Raw genomic sequence first — 24052 nt, forward strand, 5'->3', positions numbered from 1 at the left:
AATGTGAAAATGTAAGCTGCTGAATTTGAGCGGGAGGAGGTAAGTGCTCGACCAACTGACATTTTAAAATAATCACTTCTATTAATGATAATAAAGCATAGTCCAGTGGGAGGAAAAGCTACCTTCCTAACTTAACGTCATTCTCAATTTTGTTTTGGAGTGAAACAAAATAAGACAAAAATGCAACAACGCTACGTGGGTATGTTTAGGCAACAGAAATAAATAGTTAAGTGCTGTTACATCATGAAATACCTTGCAATGTGACGCTTTTTAAATGACAATCAATACACATGTCAACCTCTTTGCAAGAAAATGGACCGTAATACCATTTGCAATGCAATATGACTAATTTAATTTAGAAAAAAGTAACATGATCGTTTCGATTTTATTTCAGAAGATGAAAGAAGCTCTTTTTCACTCGGAACTGAAGACAGTCTGAAAATTGTTATCATCTTTTCTCGCAAGACACCAGACACCAATGTTTAGGATAAGCACAGGATTATATAACTGCAGACCGTAATGATGCTGTGGATTAAGCGGAGACAGGAAATAAGAGCAAGTAGGTATAGACTATTTATGGCAATGCTTATCTGATCACCCAGGCTTGCATTTCTACATATCTACGTATTTCAATTACACAGGACGTCATTGACAGATCCCTGTGTCCCAGTTTAGCCGAGATGCACAAGGACAGTGACAAGAGTGATCTTCTTCTTTTCCTTTCTGTGTCGGCAAAGATCTAATCCCTCTGTAAAACACACTCAGAGAAAGTAAAGCCCAGATAGTGTCAAGAGGCGAGGCACTCACAGCAAACATGACGAGTTGTGTAAACCGTGTCTGATGCGTTCCGTACAAAGTGTAAACACCGTAGATCATTCGCACTGCTGGGATTCATTTGCTGTTCTCGGTCGGTGTTTGGACCATACATCTTTGTCCTGATAACACACCCTGTCCCCAAAATGGCCGGGGGAAAATATTGCGTGGAGCACACGGACAGACACAACATGTGGTGGTACATTGTCACAAGCAAGGTTTCCAACTGTCAAGCTAATTTCAAGCAAACTTTTGAAGTTTGGCAAACATCTAATTTGGTATGTTTCCAACAGCTGAGTTGCACGAAGCATCGGAAAAGCCATATTGAATGGTTTCACATGTTTTTTGGCAGAGAGAGTTATTAGGAAAAACTGTTTCCCGTTGCTATTAATCACAATACTTTCGAAACACATTAAGTGATTAGAAAACCTTGAGGAAAACCCTTTTATTAAATTCACCCCATATTTCATTTTCATATAATACTTTAATGAAAAATGTAAAGGAGAACATTCCCTTAAATATCTCTTAGTCATATGCTGAGAGAAAAATAAGACAAGTCAACTCGAAATGCACCAAGTGTTCTTAAAATCTACTCAACAGGTGTGCATTATGTTGAATCGATTTGGTCTTCACCTTTGTGGCATTTCAACAATTGTTTATTAAAAGCAAACTTTTCTTACAAACTCTATAAGGGCAGGTGTTGTGTTCAAATGTCACATGGCACATGCATACATGGGGCGGTGGTGGCGAAGTCGATAGGGACTTGGCTTGGCTACTGGAAGGTCACCAGTTCAAGTTCCGGCAAGACCAAGTGCTACCGAGGTGTCCCTGAGCAAGGCACCGTTCCCCACACTGCTCTCCGGGCGCCGTTCAAAATGGCAGCACACTGCTCCTAACACTAGGATGGGTCAAATGCAGAGAAACAATTTCCCCACGAGGGATTAATAAAAGTCCATCTTATCTTATCTTACATACCTTAAAATGGGAGAGATGCCACCAAAAAAAGTTGTTAGAAGAAGAAATACGTAGTAGGGAAATTGAGGTACAAATAAATAAACTCAAACAAAGTAAACATGATTTTCATTGTCTTCAATCTTGGCCTTACAAATCTAATAGCATCTTAAAGCATTTATAAGTCATCCAGAAGCTGACACTATGACAATAGGTTCTTGATCTATGGATTTTATTTGGGAAAAATGAACCAATAGTAATTCTTAAGCCTCAAAATGTTACAAACCAATCATCAGTATTACTCTAAAACGTATAATTAACTAAATTGAATATGATGATATTCAGGGATATTTAAAGCTGCTTGCATTGGACATAACATTTGTGGACTGTGTTAAAAAACAACACCTTTTTTCTTATCTTATTACGACCGCTCTGAAGTGTTTGTGAATCCCAGAAATCAATGGGTTAAAACGAAAAAAAAGAGCAAAACATGGTTACGAACAAAGGCATTTCTTCTTATATCGCTTTCAGCATGAGGCCTCTCTGGAGGGACAAGGAAGTCGTTGAGACGGTAAAATGCTCTTCTTTCCTTCAGATCCCTGGAGTGGCTCTCTGTACGGGCTATAAACAATAAAAATACTTTATTAATAGCTGCTCTGGTGCTATCACCATTGACAGAGTGCGTCCCCCCCCTCTGTCTTGTGAGCTGATGGGAGGAGAGGAAAGGTGAGTGGAGTGATAACACTGCACAGCCCGGGTGTTCCACATTGATTCCATTAAGGAATTCCCTACAGAGATTTCCCAGCAGCCCCTGTCATCAGATTCACTGGTTCACAAACAGACATGTATGACAGGTTTGATTTCTCTTTCTCTTTTCTTTTTTTCTGCTGCCCTTAGCATCGCTAATCAATCCATCTGGGTATTTTCTTTTCTTTCACTACTGCCCACCCACTATACTATAATCTTTAAACAACAGCTGCTAATGCAATGTCAGTGACATTAGATCTTGTGTAAACAACTTAAAATGTGAAAGCTCTCCAAACACCCATGCTTAATGTAATCCCTGATTTGGGATTTAACAGGGACTAAAGTCCAACACAAACGCACCATTGCAATTTGGGCTAATTTTCAACAGTTTTACAAATCGGCTTTCAGATTCTCAGACGGCACATAAGTATTTACGGTAGAAGTCTGGAGTGACATTTGTTCAGCTCTGCTTGCTTGATTCCTATTTAAAAGTATAATCATTTTAGGGGTATTTGTAATGCAAGGAGGCAGCTAAGCACAAAGTTAACCCAAACAAGAACAGAAGTTTTACAATATGAAGTTATTGAACGGTAAAACATTTATAGCTTAGCAACATTTGGAACTGATAACAGAAAGATATTAAAGACCTGGCTTTCCAGAACAATGCGGTTCGACTTACACTCTAAACGCTTCTACGAGCCCGTGAAGACTCACAGTCCCCCTGGCAACCTCATGGAAAGAAAAAGGGAAAAAAAGCAGAGAAAGGAAGAGTTAGAAAGAAGCAGCAAATAATGGTATCTTTGGCCTTTGGATTATGTACCTGTACTTGGAGAGCTTCAGGCCTTGTGGGAGTATTGATCTCCAGTGCATGTAACAGGAGAAACCATTTGTGATGGAGAGCTCTATCAAGGCCAAGCCCTCCATGCCATCAGTCATCTGAGTGATCGAATCCAGCCACCACTAATAATGTCTGTCATAACTTCTGTGTGCAGCCTGTGTTTGTTCTGTAACTGTGATAACTAGCCATGATGCCCAGTCTCTTCCCCTTGCCATCAATTTGAAACCCTGGACAAACAAGTTGCACAGTCTGTGGCTGGGGTGTAGGAGACGACAAGACACAGTCTATCACCTCATCTCTCCTTCGCAGTGTGACATCTGAAGAACCTGCAAGTCTGTATTTAAGGCCATGGGCATAACAGACAGGCGGGCAGTAGTTTAATTTACCCAGCAAGCACCTACAGTCTGGCACAGGGGACCAAAGTGAACCCAGATCCGCCCTGAATCGACCAGGAGGTATTTGGTTGACTAGTGGGATGTAAGCCAGGTTCTGTCTGTGGTTCTGCGGTGAATCCGACGTGCTGTGGACCTCCTGGTCCTCCCCGTCTGCGAACCATCTGCTCCTGTAAAACGATGCACAGAGCAATGGTGATTGCCTCAAATCCGCTCTGGAGGAAGCTTAACCGCCTTGTCTGTAGCGCACCCTGCACGAGACACCAAACGATTCCGGTTACTGGCAGCCTTTGCATACGAGCAAGCAGTTAACTCGCGCGCGTGCGTCCGAGCGTGTGAAACACAATGTTGGTGTTTATACTCGACGAGCCAAGAGGTTTAAGCTCTGGCGAAAGATACCCTTCACTTTTGAGCGTTTTAGTTACGCAGTCAGTGTGATCACATCTGAGTCTGGCCTGTGTTTGGCTTGGAAACCTCACATGCAAACACATTTCTGGATGTGTTGCCTTCGACCATGATGCCAGCTTTTTCTTTTTTAAACAGATGCACGCTTTCAACTTAAGCCCAATTGATGGAGCATGTTCTTTTTCCTCTCAGCAGAAGAACTCTCCACCACTCTGAAGTCACAGCACTTCTACTCCTTCATGTACTTATCTCATTATTCCAATTAATGTTCTCCGGGTGTGTTCTACGGGAAGTCAGGACTGTTGGGAGAGCTGGTGCACAGATGACAAGTCCAGCTCTGATTCCTGACTCATTGGAATGACGTTTGGTGATTAACGGCGATCTCTGGCCTGGGTAATATCACGAACAATCCGGATCAGTTCTTCCCGCCAGCGGGAGCCGAGTGAAGAGCATTTTCCCAGGACAGAAGGAGAGCACTAATTGGCAGCCGACCTGTCATAGTGATTATGTGTGCCTCGCACCACAGCCTGTTGTGACTGGGGGAGCCACAGCTTAATCTTCATTTAATAGGCCGCTCCATAGGGGCTGACACAGTAGCTGGTGGGAAGGCCTCAGAAGCAGCCCGCCTCCCTTGGACGGCATGGATAGCCTGGCTCCGGACACAAGGCCTGACTTTGGTGTCTGACTGAGACAACCCCTCCCCCCTTAGCTTGCTTCGTTCATTCATTTAATAAATACTGCAGAAATCTAGTTGTGAAAATGGGAAAAAGCTTGAAACACAATACGGACTTCCTCATGCTGTACACACAAATGTGAATATGTAAAGCTGAGATGAACTTGAAATCCTCTCGCTGTGCTGTAGTGAATAGGGTGAAGAGGAAAGATCCATCAACCCGTCAGTGACTTGGCCAGGTCACCAGCATCCCAATGCCAATGGCGGTTATGGTCACTGCCGCGGTCACAGTCTCAAATTATTACAAGTTCAGTTTCTACTATATTATTTGCAAATCTCTGCCGTAGATTATTCTGTTTTCCCCCCGCCGTCTCTGTGTTTGTGTTTCATATCTCATCCTAACCAGATGAAAATTGATTATCAGTAGGCTCATGTCTGGATTGGCAATCAATTGGTAACTTGCTTTATGCTGATGTTCTCAAACCAAACTTTTGGGGTTTATTTTTCTTCCTTTCATGCAGTTTGGCCGTGTTAAATCTTCTGTCGGAGGAAAGTCATTACCAGTAGTCTTTAAGACTTGTCTGCCCTGGGTACATTCCTTATTCTTGGAGGTGAAGGGGGGAATGATCCTGGAAGCCAGGGGTTAGCAGGAGTCGGAGGGGGTGTCTCTGATTAACTTCCCACTAAGTGCCCCTGTTCTCTGACCAAAATAAATATGGCTGCTGTCATTTTGTCAGCAACTGTCTTCAGAGAGCAATATTTGAAACACCCCATGATCCTGCTGGCTTTTATATGGAGAATCCATCGTCATACCACAGGCATGAGCCATAAACATGTGGAGGCCTTTCAAAGACCAGGCGGTGGAGGGATGGAAGAGGAGGGGTCAGCAGCGCTCGCTGGGGCGCCATACTCAACAGTGTTGTCATCTGGTCTTTCCCAAGCCGGAAGAAAGAAGGGGAGTGTGAGTGGAGAGTTTTCTTTCACACTCTTTGGCCCAGTTGAGTTTTGTTTTTGCTAAACTGCCTTTTGTAGACCGATATACACACACTCAATACAGCACTCCTCTTATTTGTTTGACTCGCTATATTATTGATATTTCAACCTGATGGGCACTCGGAAAGCATAGACCTCTGCCAAGGCCATAGCTCGCAATGCTAAAAAGTAATTGTGTATCTGCCCGTGATTCTTAGCCACTCAAAGATTGAATGGGTTCCTTCTTGAGGCATGATACACCCTTTCACCAAGGTTGATAAAAATCGTGGCAGTTTTTAGTTGATCTGTAATAAAACATGCAAACCAAGGCATTAATATTGGCAGAGATGATAAATGTAGATAACTTCCCGAAAATGATTTGATGTGAAGTACAGTAGATATCTCCAGAAGTTGTTTTATACTCCAAGACTAGGAAAAAAATCATGACCTGAATGACACATTTGTAAGCCTTGTAAAACCTTGCACATATTGTTCTGCGCGGCTTTGTCAAACAGTCGTAACACTGCGTTGGTTGTGAGGCTTCCGTTGTGATCCCTCTAACAGAGGAAATGAGGCATATGTGCCGACATCAACAGCCCCATCAAAAACAGACGTACACAAACAAACAAAGTGGCAGCAAACTGGAGGGGGGGAGAAGAAAAAGGAGGAGGAGGTGGAGAAAGGGGGGAGATACTGTACAGAAGTGGAATGTTTTCATGTTCTCTTGCCCCACAAACGGGAGCTATTTCCCCCCGCTGAGCAGTATATGGGCTGATATTGCCCATGACACGGTCAGGGCCATAAAATGCGCCTTTAGCGAACATTCCCTTGACGGGCAGTTTGTACTGTTACACCCTGTGATTTTTTACAGCAGACGAGACACGGTCTGTGTCTTTACAGGGATGGATGGCAACAGCTTGTGATGAGAACTTTGAAGTAGGGTTCGACTCGTATATCGTTCTCTTTTTTTTGGGTCTTTTATAAAAAATCCAGCCAGAGACGTGCACTTGTGATTTGACGGCGGTTTGCCATTGACCGCAGTTTGTAATAGTTTCCTCGGAAGGCTGATCGGAGAAATTGATACGTTGATGTGTTAAAAGACTTTACAGAACAGCTTCAGGGGTGGCATTCTGTAAAACCTGTAATTAAACCTGCTTACCCAGCTTTTAAAAAACTTCATTGGTATGGATTTGGAGTTTGATGATTTAAATGTAGTTTTAGAGGCTCTCAACTCTGACAGTTGTTGGAAAATTTTGTACTTTATTAGAATTTGTTAGAAATGGGGAAGTGTTATGATATGGAACAAACAAAATACAACTTTATTTCTGCATCAGTGCTGTAAAAAAAAACTGCCTATATGTGTCCGACCCTATTGGAGTAAGCCGTTGTGTTGAAGTTTCTCACATTTAGTCCGCGTTGGTCAGATGTCTGATGGTGCTACATCCCCCCCGCCTTCTCTGTCTGCCAGACCTCCAGCCCGACACTGCTGCCACCTCTCTATATCTCCCCGTCTCCGCCACAAAAGGCAGATGAGGATGAACACGCACATACAGACACACACGTTAACGTCGCCAGTGTGAGAAAAGCGTAACATACACCGCCAAACAATAAAACCGACCTCACAGGCAGAACAAGTCTCCACATTATATACTCTTTTCCCTGTCCCTGTTTCCATTCTCTTTTCCTGTCTAGCACTCGAATGACACTCTCTCGCTCATGTATCACATATCAACAAGCTGCAACGGAGGATGCGTGGTGCACAGCGTTCCAGCCAACGCTTTGTGGAGGAGAAAAGAAGGAAGCCTGAAAACATCTGGTGCACAGTTGCACCGGTTCAGCCACCAGAAGCCCCTCTTCTCTCTTCTCCACCTCTTCCCACCCTCTTTTCCTCCTTTTCTCCATCTCTGGTGGGCGTCTTTATGGAGACATCACAGCTTTTAATTACAGCGGGTGATTCAGAGAGAGGCTGTGGCTTCTGACCCACTCATGTCCGTGAGCGTGGACAGACATGCAGACACAACAGAGCAGCAAGTATAGACCTGCTGGCCTTTTGGCTGCACGTTCGCCTGTGAGTCTGTGTGAATTAACGGTGGCAAATACAGGGGTGATGCAGACTAAAAGCAGAGCCATTATAGTGGTAAGTAGAGGCCAGGGCTAACTTACCTAGGTTGTTGAGCACTACACTCCCATCAACACAAAACAACACTGAGGTGATGTCACCGGTGAGCAATTGACCGTAAACTCATTCACCTTAAAGGTATACTTTACCCACAAAATGAACATTTGAACATTAATTACTGAACCAGTAGGACCTCAGATTCTTAGAATTGTTTTATGATGAAAATAATATTGATATTCTAGAACTCATTGTTTTTCTGACATGGTGATCAAAGAATTAAAAAACCTTGAAATTCTTGATAAATTGATGTGAAGGGGGGCTGCATTTAACAACAGCAAAAGTATATCAAAACATCAACTTGATCAGTTTTGAATTATTTTTAATCTTGGAGGAATTCAAGAAAATGTAACTTTTCTTCACAAACTCAAGGTACCATGGGGTGAGTTTTTAAATGCTCATTATGGGTGAAGTATTCTTCTAGCCCCTTTTCCCCAGTAGAACCAACAGCCTGAGACACAAGCCTGTCTGCAGTTATCAACTGCTAATATGATAGGTGAAGAAAACTCACTGGTCTGGAGCTAGTAACAATGAACCGTTTGTTTGGAGAGGGGTAACACACTTTAATAAGCATTTATTTTCTATTTATTTTCCACATGGTGGCAACGCAACTGGCTGCCACGTCTATGTTTAAAACGCAAAAGTTTTCCGTGCTTCGAGACATCCTATAAGTTAAAGACAAGGGAATTTCTGACCCTAAAATATGCTGCTATTTAACTGTTAATCTACATTTGTAGGTGCGAGAAGCAATCCTTAACTTGCCTCCGGTTCTTTTCAATTTTTTTGGTCTTCAAAAGAAAGAAAACCAATATTTGGAGTATTAAATGTAACATGTTGTTAATATATCAGTGTGAGAAAAAGTTTTTAGAGAGTATTTGTCCATGGACAAGTAAGTTTGGCAATTTACTTGTCCGAATACATTTTTCACTTGTCCAGAATGGACAAAAATTGGGGCCACTGGAATCTTCTTCGCCATCGTATTTTACATTTTCTCACGTTTTTTACGACACCGCTAACGTAAGTGAGCGGTAAGATTTTACTGCATCACACATAGGGTTGGGTATCGTTTGGATTTTAACGATTCCGGTTATGCTTTTCGATTCCGGTTATTTTCGGTTCTCGATTTCGGTTCTTTGAGAGGGTAAAAATAAGTCCCATGACAAACTGGGAGAAAAATATATTTATGAAAACATTAAGTCAAATCTGTATTCCTATTTACAAATCACTTCATACTGTTGAATTTCTAACGGTTATTGAATAAAATTATATGAAAATAATCTCTGCATTGTTTAGTTCAGTGGTTCCCAAAGTGGGGGGCGCAGAGGCATGCCAGGGGGGGGCGCGAGAGACCAGGAGGAAAAATGGCTATTAAAATAATTTTAAAAATCATAAATTGAAAAATTATTGATTCGAAAATAATATGATGCAGTACAGTACTATTACGTCTGGGTCTCTGGTTTCATTAAAGCTTGTCACTGTGTGTGTGTGCGTGAGAGAGAGAGAGAACGCACCGGTACCGGAGATCGTTGTTTTTAGCTTCTGGTGCTAGCGAGCTACGCTAACGGATATAAGGAGTTTTTTCAACAACAAAGTGGAGGAGAGTCCTCTCCTGTCAGACTGAGAGACTCAGTGAGCTAAAGGACTCTCTCAGTGTTATCTCAGTGGGTCTCAAACGTTTTGGTCACCATTAATGTAAACAATTATAAGTTTACTGCTTAAGTTTAAAAGGGTGATTTGTAAAATATCCATAAAGAAATAGTACATCTGTTTACAGTTCTGTTTCATATGGGTGTTGAGAGATGTATCCATAGATCTCTTAATTTTGCTCTCAAAGTGCACCAGATTGATGCTTTTAACTTCAATATTTAAAAATAAATCTTCCCGGGGGAGCTTGCCCCCGGACCCCCTATGTGAGGTCCACACACACCACCTATAAAAATAGCACTTTACCCCTGCTTACACCTATATGCCTCGAGCCTTCATTGTAACTGTCACACTGTGTATTTGCGTGGGGAGTGTTGCAGTAGAAAATTCCACTGTAGTGACCGGTACATTAATGGGAAACCCTAAATGTTTGAGCACCCTCTATGAAACGTCAAGCTACCCCACAGCACCCCAAAAGAAATATCTGTCGCCGCCACTGAGCCTGACTTGTGTTGGGGGGGCCCGACTTTTTTTTTTCTCCAAAGGGGGGGCCTGACAGAAAAAGTTTGAGAACCACTGGTTTAGTTAGTTCTAAGTGGTGCAGTTTGAGAATGTACAATTGGCCCAGTCTCCTCTGATGTTACACTGCAACCTGCCTGTGAAACAGAGTCCAACCACACATCTCCAACACATTGGTCTAATAATAATAATACATTATATTTATAGCCTATAGGCCTAGCGCTTTTCTACAACTCAAAGACGCTTGCACGCTTACACATGTCCTGCAATACACATGCTGCAGCTGCCCAGCTGCTCACTGTTTGTAAAAGTAAATAAATAGTATTTTCATTTCAATAATGTACTTTCTATACCCTGCTTCATAAACAATACTGACATCCCTGTGCTCCTCCGAGTCTGGGGGTCCGGGGATGTGAGGACAGCGCGAGGACACAGACAGGGAGGCTGCTTCACTTCATAAAGGAAATGGCGGTCCATATTAACAACACAGGAGCTAAAACGATTAATAACCTTCATTACGTGTTCGAGAAAGAACATAAGAAAGTAACGGAGCATAGAGAGAGAGAGAGCTGCAGTCCGCGGGGCTCGGCCTCGCCTCCTGTCCTCACAACTCTTATTAATCCCGGTACCGGACAATTGTTATTTGTTCTTACTCTTACTTACCTACTTGTCCGATATCGTAAATAACACGTCCCGGACGGTGGGACGTGTGCTTTTTCGCACACTGTATATATATTGTATATCACTAATACATTAAGTTAACATGACAGTTCAATGGAAATTCAGTTTTTGCAAAACGTCATACAAATATGCACCGTAAAATACCTACAAATGTATCTGAATCTATACATTTTGTATGGTCGGTGACCCCTCCCTAATTTGGGGTACTCACATTTGGCAAATACTTTCCTCATGTCTGTATTTTGAGGGATATGCTCGGCAGGAGAGTAAATGTAGGATGATGGCTCTCGGAGGAAAACCTCGAGACATGATTGAGTGGTCTGTGTCATGATCTCAACCCATTCCCAGGTACCATATCAAATCCCTTCAAACGTAAATGCTCCTTCCCGCTGGGTGGCAAGGTTCAGGACCGTGATCCCGAACAGGCCTTGAGACATTTCTTTCGGATTAGTGGGAGCTTAAGCATCCCTTTGATTTGATTCCTTTCTCCTTCTCTTGATGCATCTCTGACAGATGCTGCTGCTGCCTTCTGGAGTACACAAACCTCTCCTCTGCGAGGTGAGACCCTGAAATGACCGTTGAAATTGCACTGTAATCATACACAGTTAAAAACAACAAGAAAATGTCTGCCATATGCCTCAAAGCCCTCTGTTTGTGTTTGAGGGAGTCGAAGGGGGATTATTGACAAGAGTGGGAGAGCCTGGATAGAGGAGCTGAGTGGAGGGTGACTCTTATTGGCTGTGTCTGTGATCAGATCTGTCAGAGCCACTCAGCTGTCTGTCTGCCCGGTGTTTGACAAGTGTTTGATGCAGCACAGGCCTTAGAGAGGATCAAGCTCTTCCTGAATTGGCTTTACCTCTCTCCCTCGTGCAACAGGAGCTCGGCAAACACATCAAACACACCCTCCCCCGCCTTTCTTCCGCTGTGAACTAATGAGCTATTTTAATTGAAAAATCTGTGCCGTTGGTTAGATCATCACAGGAGACGAGAACAACAGTGCCTTTCAAGAGTAAGTCTAACAATCAAAGAAAACAAAAAGCCCCGGCCAGACTTGATTCCCTCATCACTGGTCATTGCACAGGGATTGCGCGATGATCCTGATGGCCCCTGTCTTTGTTTTAGTGTCTAAGCCTGTCTGATTTAGCTTGGCTCCTCGCTTGTTAGGGTCTGGCCCTGTTTTGGGACAGTTGTGCTCCATGTCCAAACATGTGAGGGATTTCCTCCTTGGGTTTCCAAGTACAGAGACAGGCGGATAAAAGGACTTGTGCAGAAATGAGATATAAAGAGGGACTCATGCTGGACAATTTCCTCCTATATCCTACCTCGTTCCCTTACAGATCCACAGAGACCAGGAGGATGCAGACCAGGTGGAATTAAGGAGAGAAGAGTGTGCACGCACATGAACACACACGCTCACTAAAACAGAACTCTGAAAGGGCAGATTTGCGCCAACGCTGTTTCCATAAGTGAAAAAGCAATGCGTGTATTTCTCTGTCATTCGGATTCATTCGAATGGGCTCTTCGTTAGATCATGCTTCTAACAAATGTCATGAGAACTCTGGTAATTGTACCGGAATCCTTCTGACAAACAGACTAACTGATTTAGAAAGTTTAACCTCCTTGGTAGAGGTAAAAAAAAACTATTTCAAACTCAAACACATTGTTGTACACATGTGCAACAAAGATGAAGACTTTGTGGATATTTGTGGTGACCTTGTTCTTGATCTCAATATAGTCAATAACACCCCATCGCCTAGCTTTCTGCTCTTACATAGCAAAGTGATAGCGGTGGCAGATCTACCATTGGGGTTCTTTTAAACATTTTACTAGCTAATTGAGATACATTTAGCGAAATAATTTGAGTCAGAACTCCACAAGTTAATGATCCGTGTGGAAGACATCGGAGTAAAGAAAGGGCATAGTTATTCGCCGTGATGTAGTCCTATAGTTCATCCAGTAATGAGCAGAACAGAGCTCCTTACACCACCGTAATCTCTGACACCATCCAGTATTGGCTTACCTGCGGTGAAAGACCACAGTAGATCAGGTGGTCATGATCAGAGTTTTTTTTCATTACTAAGCCAAACCCTGATGTTTCATTAAACCTAGCCAAGTAATGTTGCTGTTTTATTTAGTTTTGTATCAATGTACATTAACCACGTGTTTGAAACTGCCTTTGAAAATCCTTAGAAATTGAGATTGCATTTAACTCGTATGGGAACGTTATTGTTAGATAGGGTTGGTAAGGTCCAAATAACGGAGTAACACCCTCCCTTTGACTGTAGGAATGTACTACTAGTAGTAAGGGTTTGAAAATGGTTGTTGAAACCCTCACCCATGCGTCCCTCCTACACCTTTAAACCCCATAACGGTGCAGAAAGCCCCCTATTCTTAGCACACCATATTGCGTGCCATGGCTTAGTTAACATTTTATTCCTCTCCATAAAGTGGGGTGAGGTGCAGAGTGATTGTTTGTGAAAACTTAGAGGCTCATAAGAGGGGGCTGAGCCAGGTAAATCCCCAAGCCAGGGCCCTCTGTTGGGGGTTGACCCGCCCCCTTCCCCAATCCTACGTTACCCAAGGCCCAGACTCAACAGATCCTGGAAATGTAGATTCGCCTCCCCGGATGAGGATGTGCTTTTCCTGCCTTGATCCAGTGTCAGTTTGAGGGTGCTTTTAGAGAGTGCACAGTTAATCCTGGTCGGGTGCTGCTTCACACAGAGAGATTGTTGAGATCCTCTGGAGTGTGTGTGTTCATGCAATTCCTCAAAAGATGCCAAGCTTGATTGCTGTATAAAAGAAAAGGTAGTGTGTGCAAGTACTAAACTGTTCTGCCAAGTCCAGCTTTTAAAAGCTTTTACTTTTTAATGGCACTGCACAGATAATGAACTACATGGAGCTGCAGCCACCAGTGATAGTGTGTCAGTGTAAAGGCCTGGAAATGTAGATGACAGTTATATCAGAGTAGCTTGAGAGTAGCTTGTAATCATAGATTGAATGGAACTAATAAATCTCTGCGGTATCTTGTGCCTGTTGAAAATAATTAATTCCATCAGCTCAATGCAATACACTTAATCGGAAACCAAGATGAATGACTATGATAACTCTGGGAGACACTTCCTGCTTTATATCAAAGCTTGTGGGAATTATCAAAGCCTTTATGGAGGCCTCGTCTTGATATAGAAGAAGTGGAAATCAAAACTGAGTGCTTTGGCCCTTCCCTAGCTTTCTGTAAAGACAAACAGAGTCCACATCTGTAGTAACTTCCCTGCTAGAATGATGAGTTTGCTACTGTATACCCCGGCAGGTTTCCTGATCTTCGGATCGGCGGTCACTTTTGAAAGCCACTCCCTCGTATGCTGCAGCTATCTTCAGCTCAGCCCGCCTCGCCCCCGTACACACAACAAATGCAAAAGCAAACACCAGCGGCATGCCTTGAGGAACATCGGCGCAGGGGCCTCCCTTTGATAAGTGCAGAGCTTTATATTTTTCTCATCAGAAATGAAACACAACATTAAGCCATTCATTAAAGTCAACTAAAGCTAATTATCCCTCACTTACCAAAGTGCCCGTGGGGCAGGAGAGCCCCACGGAGCATATACTTAGACCCAGATGTGTCGATGAGTCAGTCAGGAGATATCAGACCGCAGAGAGGGCTGCTCACTTCTCTCTGAGTCCTGCGGTTTCCAGGCGCATCAGACAGAGCGAGCCCCTCGTGATGCCTGCCTGGCTGCTGACGTTTCTCCACTGACACAATGAAAAAAAAGTCGATAATGTTAGATGCCTTAATTCAAAGCTGAATAATGGAGTTAGAGTAACAAACCTCTTGGCTCGCACATTTTCCAAGTTTTGTATTGGCGATGTCACAAACATCAGGCTTCTATTCAAACAAACTCTCATTGCTGCAGGGGGCGACATGGTGCATACAGAGTTCTGCTCTCAACGGCAAGTTGTTATGTTTTGGCAGCTTCAAGCGGAAGTTGGTAAACCTTAACAGTTGGCAGGGTTTCATTGCCCAAAAACCATATCACGTCATGTGATTTAACTCCTCAGACTTAATTTCCTCTTTTCTGTGTCCGTTACCCCCTCCAGACATTTAGGAATAATGGCTGAACCGCTATACCACTGAGATGAGGAAACTTAACCCTTGTAGCCCATTGTTGCCGTTTAGAAGGCATACATTTGTATTCCGTTGTGATGTTTAATTGAAAAAGTTCCTGTGCACGATGCATATAAAGCTGTTAAAGATAAGGAAAAGGAAATACATTTTCTCCTTGTTTGTCCCATTCTGCTGAAATTCTGTGAATACAATACTTGCCCATTTTTGGTGAGCCTGCCTTCAGCCCCTTGGTTTTGTTTAGAGTTGGTGGGTGTGTGAGCTTCATTGTGTGGACAGGACTTCTGGAGGACTACGTGCAGTCACAGGGGCTCAGCTAGCTGTTGATAGTCAGTGAATACCTCGGAAGATGTGATGCATGGTTTTAAAGGCTTTGGGGTTGTTTAAAGGGACTTTTTGCAACACAGATGTTTAAAGAGATTTCATGTATTCCTAGAAGGCAATGCTGTATATCAATTGAAGGAGTGTTTCAAGGATTACTGTGCCATGTTGACATGCCAGCATCAAAGTGCGTCTCTGAAACCTAAGAGATCTTGCCTGAGGTTTCCGACTTGGAAATCTGACCTAAGGGATTATGCCATTTATTTTTTCCTATTACAGTAGGAAGAAGTAATTCCCAACTTTCCAGCATTTCTCAAACACAGCACAAGTGTTTAAGTGAAGGTGTAATAGAGGAAATAGCTCTGGAAAACCAGTTCTTAGTTTTTAAGCTTTTTGGAAGTTGGCCTAATTTAACATCTGTCATGGAAGGTTTCTACCCTACCTTGGGAGCCAGAAGTGACAACAAGGGAATGGTTCCCGTGTTGGGAAATGCAGCAGAGCATGACTTTGAACTTAGACTGATGGAGAATAACTTTAATGTGCAGGGTCATCATCTGTTCTCTAGCCATTCTGGGATGTGGCTGCTTCTCGCTGGTGTGATCGAGCTTCTCCAGAGGGGGATAAAAAAACACGCTGTCTGCACTGACCATCAGGCGTATTAATCACTGTGTCAGTCATGCATGTATTGCCGGGACTTCTCCGCTTAGAGACGTTAATCTCCGAGCCGGGTTTTCGCTTTAACTTACTGTCAGTGAAACGAAGCATCAAAGAGCGGAGCGGTGAGCTAACCTGCTTTTTAAAATCTGCGTAGATCCTCCACTGGGCCATAGATGAGAAAATAATGACCGACCTAATCCCAACATTAGCTTTTTAAATTGGAATGCGTATGTTTTAAATCATTCTCGCCTCGCCGCGTGGTGATAGTAAGCAGAGCGTGGGGGGGGGGGGGGGGGGAAAGAGAACCAAAAGAATGAAAGAGTGAATGAAAGAGTGTGATCCACAGTAACCTTGTTAGGGCTAAGTGACGCTGTGCAGAGAGCCTCTTGTCAGTTGGTTGGCAAGATGAGCTTCTTGTAAATGATTGTCCTCTCTGTCAAAAGGCTGATTTCTTTTTTCCTACATCTGACGTCTGGTTCTTTGCTGCAGTATTTCCCAGGAGTTTCCTTCCATAATATTGTAGCTTTTTCACTTTGTTACAAATGTACTCGTTCTTACACTTAGGCATTATTTTCATCTGTATCATGTTCTATTATCCAAATGGCAAACTTCTCCACAGCATTCCTCTGTAGGTAAGCAACAGCATAAAAAAAAAAAAGTGGCTGTTTTCTCGGCTACACCTTAATGAACTATTGCCTACTTGAGGTCCCACCACTGTGTCCCACCTTTAAATCATCTGAAACAAAGTTCAGCATCATAATAGGGCACTGTGAACATCAGTAACCTTTCCCCAGACAGAGGAGTTGTCATTGTATGAGAGCCCTGGCTGGTAGCAGAACCTTTCCCCTTCGCAGCATTATAAATGTATGTGTGAGGAGGCCCTTAATGGCTGCTAATCCAATTTCTGCCACTGAAATCAAATCTCACTGGCGCCAGTACTTCTCTCCTTCCCTCACAAATAATGGCCTCCGCTTTGGCCTGTTTATGAAAACGACGGGCCGCCACATATTCCGGCTTTACGTTCCTAAAATCCATCCGAATCTTCTTAAAAATTATTTGGGTGTTTCTTTGTTTTCTGTCAACCCCCCTCCCTGTCTTACGAAAATGTTATTCATTGACCGTCTGCGTTGAGTGGAGGGATGGGGTAACAGGAGAGCAGAGGAGAGTTTTCAGCAGGATAGGATGCCATTTACCGTATGTCTTAATGCCTTCTCGAGGTCAGCCATCGATTTTTCTCAAACCGCAAGCAATGGAGATAAGATTAGGCCTTCGATTCCTGCACTGCCGCCGGAGCCGTTAGAGGATGAAATCACTTGGCCTGTGCCGACGGTCGGTGCTTTGCTCTTTTTAAGCAGGTCATGGCCTAGGTGATTATAGGGTACCATGCACATACCCCTGCTGTAGCCTCAGGGCCAACACAGCGGGGAAAGATTCATGAACTTTGCTGGTGACAAAAACGTCAATAAAAGCCAGAGAAAACAACACTGTTGCATTGTGCAGAATTTCTCTACTGTAAAGTTCTTGAGTTTGGTTCCTTTTTCCAAAACACAGGTATTAGCTCTGACACAGATGAAGGGGGCTTTGGCTTCCTTCCCCCTGGATATGGATTTGACTGATTATCTTTCAGGGCATCAGTTGGACAAGTAGTCATATTGCCGCTCCGCAAGGAGATATTATTCTGGAGTGCGAGCCCTAATAATATGATATATGTCTAATAGCGCTTAACTCTTAGTTGGACCTTCACCATGCAGTCGTCTCTATTATTGCTGAGAGCTTCAAATAGCACTCGCAGGGACATGGAGAGGGGGAAAGGGAGAAGGAGAATGAAGTGGAAGAAAAAGCGGTGCATTTGAGATGAACGTCCACCACAGTGCGTGCATAGAAGTTTAATATTTCTTTGCTCACTGGTTTGGCAGCTGAAAAGATTGGAAATGACACTAAGTATTTCTCAAGCTCACATAGGTGATATAGAAGCCCAAGATCACTAATGTACAAGTATATCACTCAGAAAAGCTCGCACACATGCATAGACATCAAAGGATTCCGGAAAGGTCATTTTTGACAGCGGAAAACAACCATCCCACCGCAGGCTCTGCTTCTGATTCAGAAATACAAAACGTTTTGATTTGCTCTTCAGATTTTTGTTTGTTGGTTTGATTGAATTTTCATCTCAAACACAAACACAAACGTCAAACTGGCAGAGGGAGATTGTATCTTTGAAGTTAAACTAAACATCGGTTGAATCATGGTTTGCAGTAGTGATAGCCAATGCATCCAAACCGGAAAGAAGAAGGATTATAATTTTGTGATAAAAGCCATACAACTTGATTTGATCCCCAGTTAGGACGCAACACACTAAATGTGTGACAGTAAAAGATTTGTGAATTTGTTTCTTGGTTTTGAAAGCAATCGAGATGACTTCATAATTTCTTTCCAGGCAAATTAAACTGTTTCCTCTGTGAACCCTGGTAATCAGCTTAAGTGATTACATTGGCTGTAAATATGAGATGATGAAAGCTCAGTGTTCAGAATGCGCATTGCCCTGGGGGAAAGGCTAAATGGGAGTTCTTGGGTAGATATGATAGGTCATCTCTTTTGTATCAGATGCTGGGGGAAGGGGGCTTGTGTGGGGATTGGTTGCCCTCTAGCTGTCAGTATTGAGATTGGGTTATAAAATATGGTATTAGATTGTAATGTAGGGGTTATCAGTCAGTTTAAAGAGTTTGAGCTAAACACTTCAATATTTTCTTGCATTGAGTCTGATTGAGAGTTTTCAGTAGCTTCAGGGAAAGTGATCAAGTCAGTATTGTCATTATCTTTCGACAAACATATTAATAAAAGTAGATCTCATCAGTATGGTGGATTTTGTAAGACTCCACACCATATAGTTATTTATCCGGAGTCTGGTGATTTATAATGGTAGCATTTTAAACTGATGACTGGAAAACAGCAGACATCATTCGAGTGTATTTGGTTCCTGCTGGAAAGTCTTCCATTCCATTTTTGTCTACATCCCATGTGCTGAATAATGATTTGCCTAACTGTCTTGACAGTTGTCATCAACTTGCTACAACCAACACCACATCATAGGAACCAGTCAAAAAAAGATAGCAGCCCTAGAAAAAAAGGATGTTGGCTGTTTGAGAAACTGCTTGTAAAATGTCGCAGAGACTATATTTGTATCATTTAGACAAAAGTATGTGCTTTAAAGTATGCTACAAGTATCTGAAACTTAAAAAAGTACAGATACTGTCCTCTGCTGTTTTAAGCTTGAATGCTTGAAAAGGCTACCATTAAAGTGGGTTATTTCTGCTTGTTTGCCCATTTCCCCTAGTATAAAATATAGCTCATAAGTGATCAATATGAAAAAAAGAAAGGTAGGGGGGGAAGTGAAATGATCATATCGATGTCAAAGATTGACGGTTGTTTTATACATGAAAGATAACTTTTCAGTGAACCTATGAAATATATCTAGATCATACTGTATACCTTTTGAACTCAATGCAGCTGCTGAGTTTGCATCTTTCCTGCAGTTTATTGTGTGGATAAGTGTGTGCCTGGGTGTGTTATAAGCACTGTTACAGGAAGTGTAAAACCCTTTAGATTACAGATCTCCTGCCCAGTTCTGAACTAGCCAGGAAAAGTACTTTTTAACTTAACTCTCACATATGTATTGGTGTTTCAAGCAATTGCTGTAAATGCAGGGCTTTTTCAGTTTAAATGCAGCCCTGTGTCCAAGAAAGGGCCCACCAAGTCTTTACCCATTTCAGAGGGAGTTTAATGCTGCACCATGCACTTTATTGCCGTTAAATGTCATTTGTCTTGAGTTGATTGCATTGAAAGCCGTGTTTATCAGGCACCTAGCAACACTGTTTTGAATAAAAATGACCTCTTTAAAGAGCAATTAGGAAAAAAAGAACCTATAGGCCGAATGCCCTTCAGCTCCAGATTTACAGTACTTTAATGAACATTATCATTCCGTAAGTCATGCAACACATCTAAAGTGGAATCGGTAAAGCAAGGGTACAAAGTGTCCGGGTAGTATTTTGCAATTGGAGGCCATGAGATTTTGATGGAAGAGTTGTGAACGTTATTTTCAAAGGGTGATTTTAACTGGGAGCTGTGTGCGAGAAACGTTATTACCAAGGCTCAGATTGGCAACTTGATTCAAAATAAGAAGATTACATTAATTGCAGGAACTAGCTCTGAGATGGTTTGATGTTTGCATGCATCTGTATTATTAATTACTATTAGCAAGGCAATATCTTGAGTTCTCACGCGTGTCAACTTAAATGAGTGAATATTTTCAAATCTTTGGTGAGGGCACATTAAAGGCCACTACAATGCCAGCACATATGAGAAGGCAATTAGAGATAATGCCCTCATTTTACACACGGTTAGCTATTTTTCGTGAGAGAAAAAGCTTGAACAAGTGCAGTAATAAGGCCGAGAATCATTCAGAGAAACGACAGGACTTGTTTTTCTGCAGCGTTTTCCTGTGCTTCGCCCCTCAGCAAACCATAGCGTGGCTTGTTTCTTTGTGTTCTAGATCAGGATCCAGATAGCGTCTCATCATCCAACCTTACTCCACTTTTCCCCCTATTAGATTTTCTTTTCCCTTAAATTCCCTCACACTCACTCCCCCTTGCACACATACATCTCGCACACACACCTCGTTATCTTATTTGTGGCCTTGGCAGCCGGATTGTTGCCTTGCGGTTCGGTAGCCAGAGTTTGCTCTGTCACACAGAGCCGGGGGGTGCAGAACCTCCACCACACAAGCTTCCATGAGAGCAGGAAGTCAGTTCCCAGCATGCTTTGCCCTTCCCAGCGAAACCTGGGTTGGATTAACCTTGGGCTGGGGGACCTTTCCAACTTGGAAAAGAGAGTTATGCAACTTCCCATACTTATCTTCTCTTTCTATTGCAGTGACAGTTGAAAAGTGTTGCGCTGAACAGACAACAGAGATTCAGTCATGAAGGTTGAAGCAAACCAAGACCTGATATGTGTTCCTTCATTAGGTTGACTTCTTTATATAATCTTACCATTTTCATTGAGAACAATTGGAGAACTTGTAAGGCATTAAAGGCCTTTTCGGTATCTTTACGAGGCATCATTATTCCAAGCACACTGTGATTCATTCTTAGCAGCTTGTAGTTAAAACCAACATTTTTCCAAGTGGTTATCTTCCTATTCCATCACCTTTTTCACATTTTCCGACAGTGTAATCAAATCCAAGCTCAAGCCCCAAATCCGGAGCTCTCCAGCCCAAAATAAACAGGTTGAGTTCACATAATCCATTCCACAGCAGTCTTTTTCATTGGTTTGCTTTTACACACAGTTTACAGTAAAATCAATAGAAGTGGAGCTCACAGGTCATTCATTTGTTGCTTGAAAAGCTATCCTTTGCACCCATCAATATGTTGCTTCATCCTTGGTTGTTTGCCATGGCTAATTCTTACCCGATGAAGGTAATACTCAAAGACATTCCTATTTTAAGTCCTTGTGATGAATTCAGTCAGTAGTACCGCAGCCCTGTCCTGGTGCAGTAAAGCAGATATGCTTAGTGCAGCACCAAACAGTTGCCAACAATCTCTTTATATTGAGTCCAGGTCAATGAGTTTGTGACGTAACTGCTGTTTCTGTGAGACACTGCATGGGTCTTTTCACAAACAAAATACCTGATGAAAGAAGATATTTTGGGTTGTTGTTGTTGTTGTTGTATCTTATAGAGGCCTCAGATCCTCCTTATAAGGACTCAGCCAACACACTTTGGTCAGAAAACTGGAAAGGGAGAGGACGTTTATTATGTGCAGGGTGAGCTTCCCTAAACCCATTTGGCCCAGAAACCAACCGTAATTTGTATATTACCATGCTCAAGTTCCGCTGTTGGCAGAACCTATTGTGTAAAGATATGCACATTGTAGGCCTAATGTCAACTAAATATATAAAGAGATTGGACAACATTTTGACACAGGGGCAAAATAAAAGACAGGGTCATAGGGTCAGCTTATTTATGTATAACATAATGACGGTATTATAAAAAGACATTTGGATAGCTTGAAAGCATATTTCCTTGGAGTTTTCTTGTGAATTTTGTGCCTACATATATCTGTATTAAAGTATTATGAGTTAAGGAAGCATCTAGGAAGCGCCCCTAACCCTACCCTAACATTTTTGTGGGCATTTACAGTTTTATTGTGTTTCAAGCTGATTTACAATCAATCAACTTCAAGTTACTTCAAGGTAATTGTCACACAGACAACCTTTGGCCTCCAGGTGCCCCTAGGGTCTGGAGCCCCAGGGCAGTTGGCTGCTTTGCTCGGCCGGTAATCCAAACGTAGCCGTCATGTAACATTTGTACAAGAAACGGATCTCATTACACTGAGTAGAAAGACTCTGACACGAGGTTGTATGAAACGCATGATAGACGATACTAACAATCTTTGGGTAGAACTGATTAAAGGGATAACTAATCTTTCTGTTTTCTTTCTGTCTACCCTGAAGGCTCAGGGAAGCAGCGATCCAAAGAACCAAAGAAGAAGAACAAGCAGAGGCTGCGGTTTCGGGCCCAGAACCAGCACAGCGACCACTTGGCCTCTTCGCGCCCCAGCCAGTGAGGTCTTGTACTACGGACTTCCCATTGAACAAAGAAAAACCAACGCAAAGCTGCTGCACCCATATTCCACCGCCTCATCTCTCCGCCCCCCCCCCCCCCCCCCCCCCCCCCAAGGACACAACCATGACTCACAAGTCCCAAAAATATATGTCTGACATGCGATATCGGTATCAACACACGCTTTTCACGCCTCATTCCCCCGCCCCAAGTGACCAGCCAGGTGACCCTCAGCCCCGCCCCGCCCCCTTGCATTGTGGACCTTTTACAGTTGACATTACAAAGCTCATTTCCCGTCATTAACAATGTCATTAACCAGGCAGGGTGATGGAAAACGGAGGGGCAACCAGAGACTGTGGAGGCGGATAAAGGGAGGTGGATAGGAGAGGTAGTGAGGGAGTTGGCAAGCTAAACTACTCATGGAATAGGTTGGGATGGGGGGGGGGTTGGAATATAAGAGCAAGTATGAAGAGCGAAGGGGATTCGGCTGAAGCAAATGATGCAGATGGACAAGAAAATGGCATCTTGAACTTAAAGAGACTGTTTTTCGTTCCTATATATTTATGTCAAAACTACCCTCACCTTCCCCTCTAGATGGAGACGGAGCGTTCCCATGTGTGGCCTTTATGTTATGTACATTTTTGAGAGTAATATTAAAAGAAATTACCATGCATAGTTGCAAAAGTATTTTATTCTCAGCACAAACTGTTTACGTTCAGACTGCTTTATGCTCTAACTGTATAGTGTGGATAAAAAAAGAAGACATTTTAGTTGTTCGACTAGCATGGCAACAGACTCATGTGTACATAGTTTATCTAATTATGAAAGCTTATTACTGTATTTTCAGTAATGACTCGTTCACCGTTCTAAATGTTTTAGAGAGAAAAAGGTTGTAATACCAAGCTACAGATTAAAATGATTAAAAACAAATAATAAACATAGCCGCCACATAGCTATTTCATTTATATGGTATATATTTGATTTATTTATTAATTCTATTTTGTACTATTTTTCAGAACTTTTGCCTCATACTGTTACTCTTATATGCTGAAATATTCTTTGAGTTCCTTATAACAAGTGCATATCTTTCACACGTGGAAAATGTTTTTTTCTGATGTCACGCAAAGTGTTGTATTGCATTCATTTTGACCTCATCTACTGATTTAAAGAAGAAGAAAAAAAGACAAAACTATGCTTTGACGTATTCTAGGTTTAATGATTAGGATCCAGCTAAATGTATGGTCATAGGACTGCATATGTGTACATTGTGTTTTATTAAAATACATTTCATGTGACTGTATGATGAAGCCTTTCATTATTGTCTAATATGGCTAGAATATATTTGGCTAAACTCCGAAACTGCCGATTCCTTGTCTCACTACAGCGTAATATTATGTGATCTCGAAAACATTTGTGAAATCCATCATGTTGCACTGCATGACACAAGTGCTACCTCCAGCCAAAGGATTGGATATGCTCGATTGGGCCTTAACAGCATGATGGCACTGTTAAGGGTTTGTAATTCACTAT

The 24052-nt window shown here is 42.5% G+C and overlaps 1 protein-coding gene across 2 annotated transcripts in view; it reads left to right on the forward strand.

Annotated features, from left to right (window-relative positions):
- Positions 1–23823, forward strand: part of rspo2 (R-spondin 2) — a 58570-nt gene extending 34747 nt beyond the window's left edge. Inside the window, exons 6-7 of one of the 2 annotated variants that reach the window (XM_034230230.1) lie at positions 11325–11369; positions 22414–23823. In XM_034230230.1, the coding sequence (XP_034086121.1) occupies positions 11325–11369; positions 22414–22526 (158 nt within the window). In that variant the 3' untranslated portion in view covers positions 22527–23823. The remainder of the gene's footprint in view (positions 1–11324; positions 11370–22413) is intronic. The other variant, XM_034230239.1, reaches the window with a different exon arrangement.
- The last annotated feature ends 229 nt before the right edge of the window (positions 23824–24052 follow it).

Source organism: Gymnodraco acuticeps, unplaced genomic scaffold, assembly GCF_902827175.1.
Source record: "Gymnodraco acuticeps unplaced genomic scaffold, fGymAcu1.1, whole genome shotgun sequence".
NCBI classification, from domain to species: Eukaryota; Metazoa; Chordata; class Actinopteri; order Perciformes; family Bathydraconidae; genus Gymnodraco; species Gymnodraco acuticeps.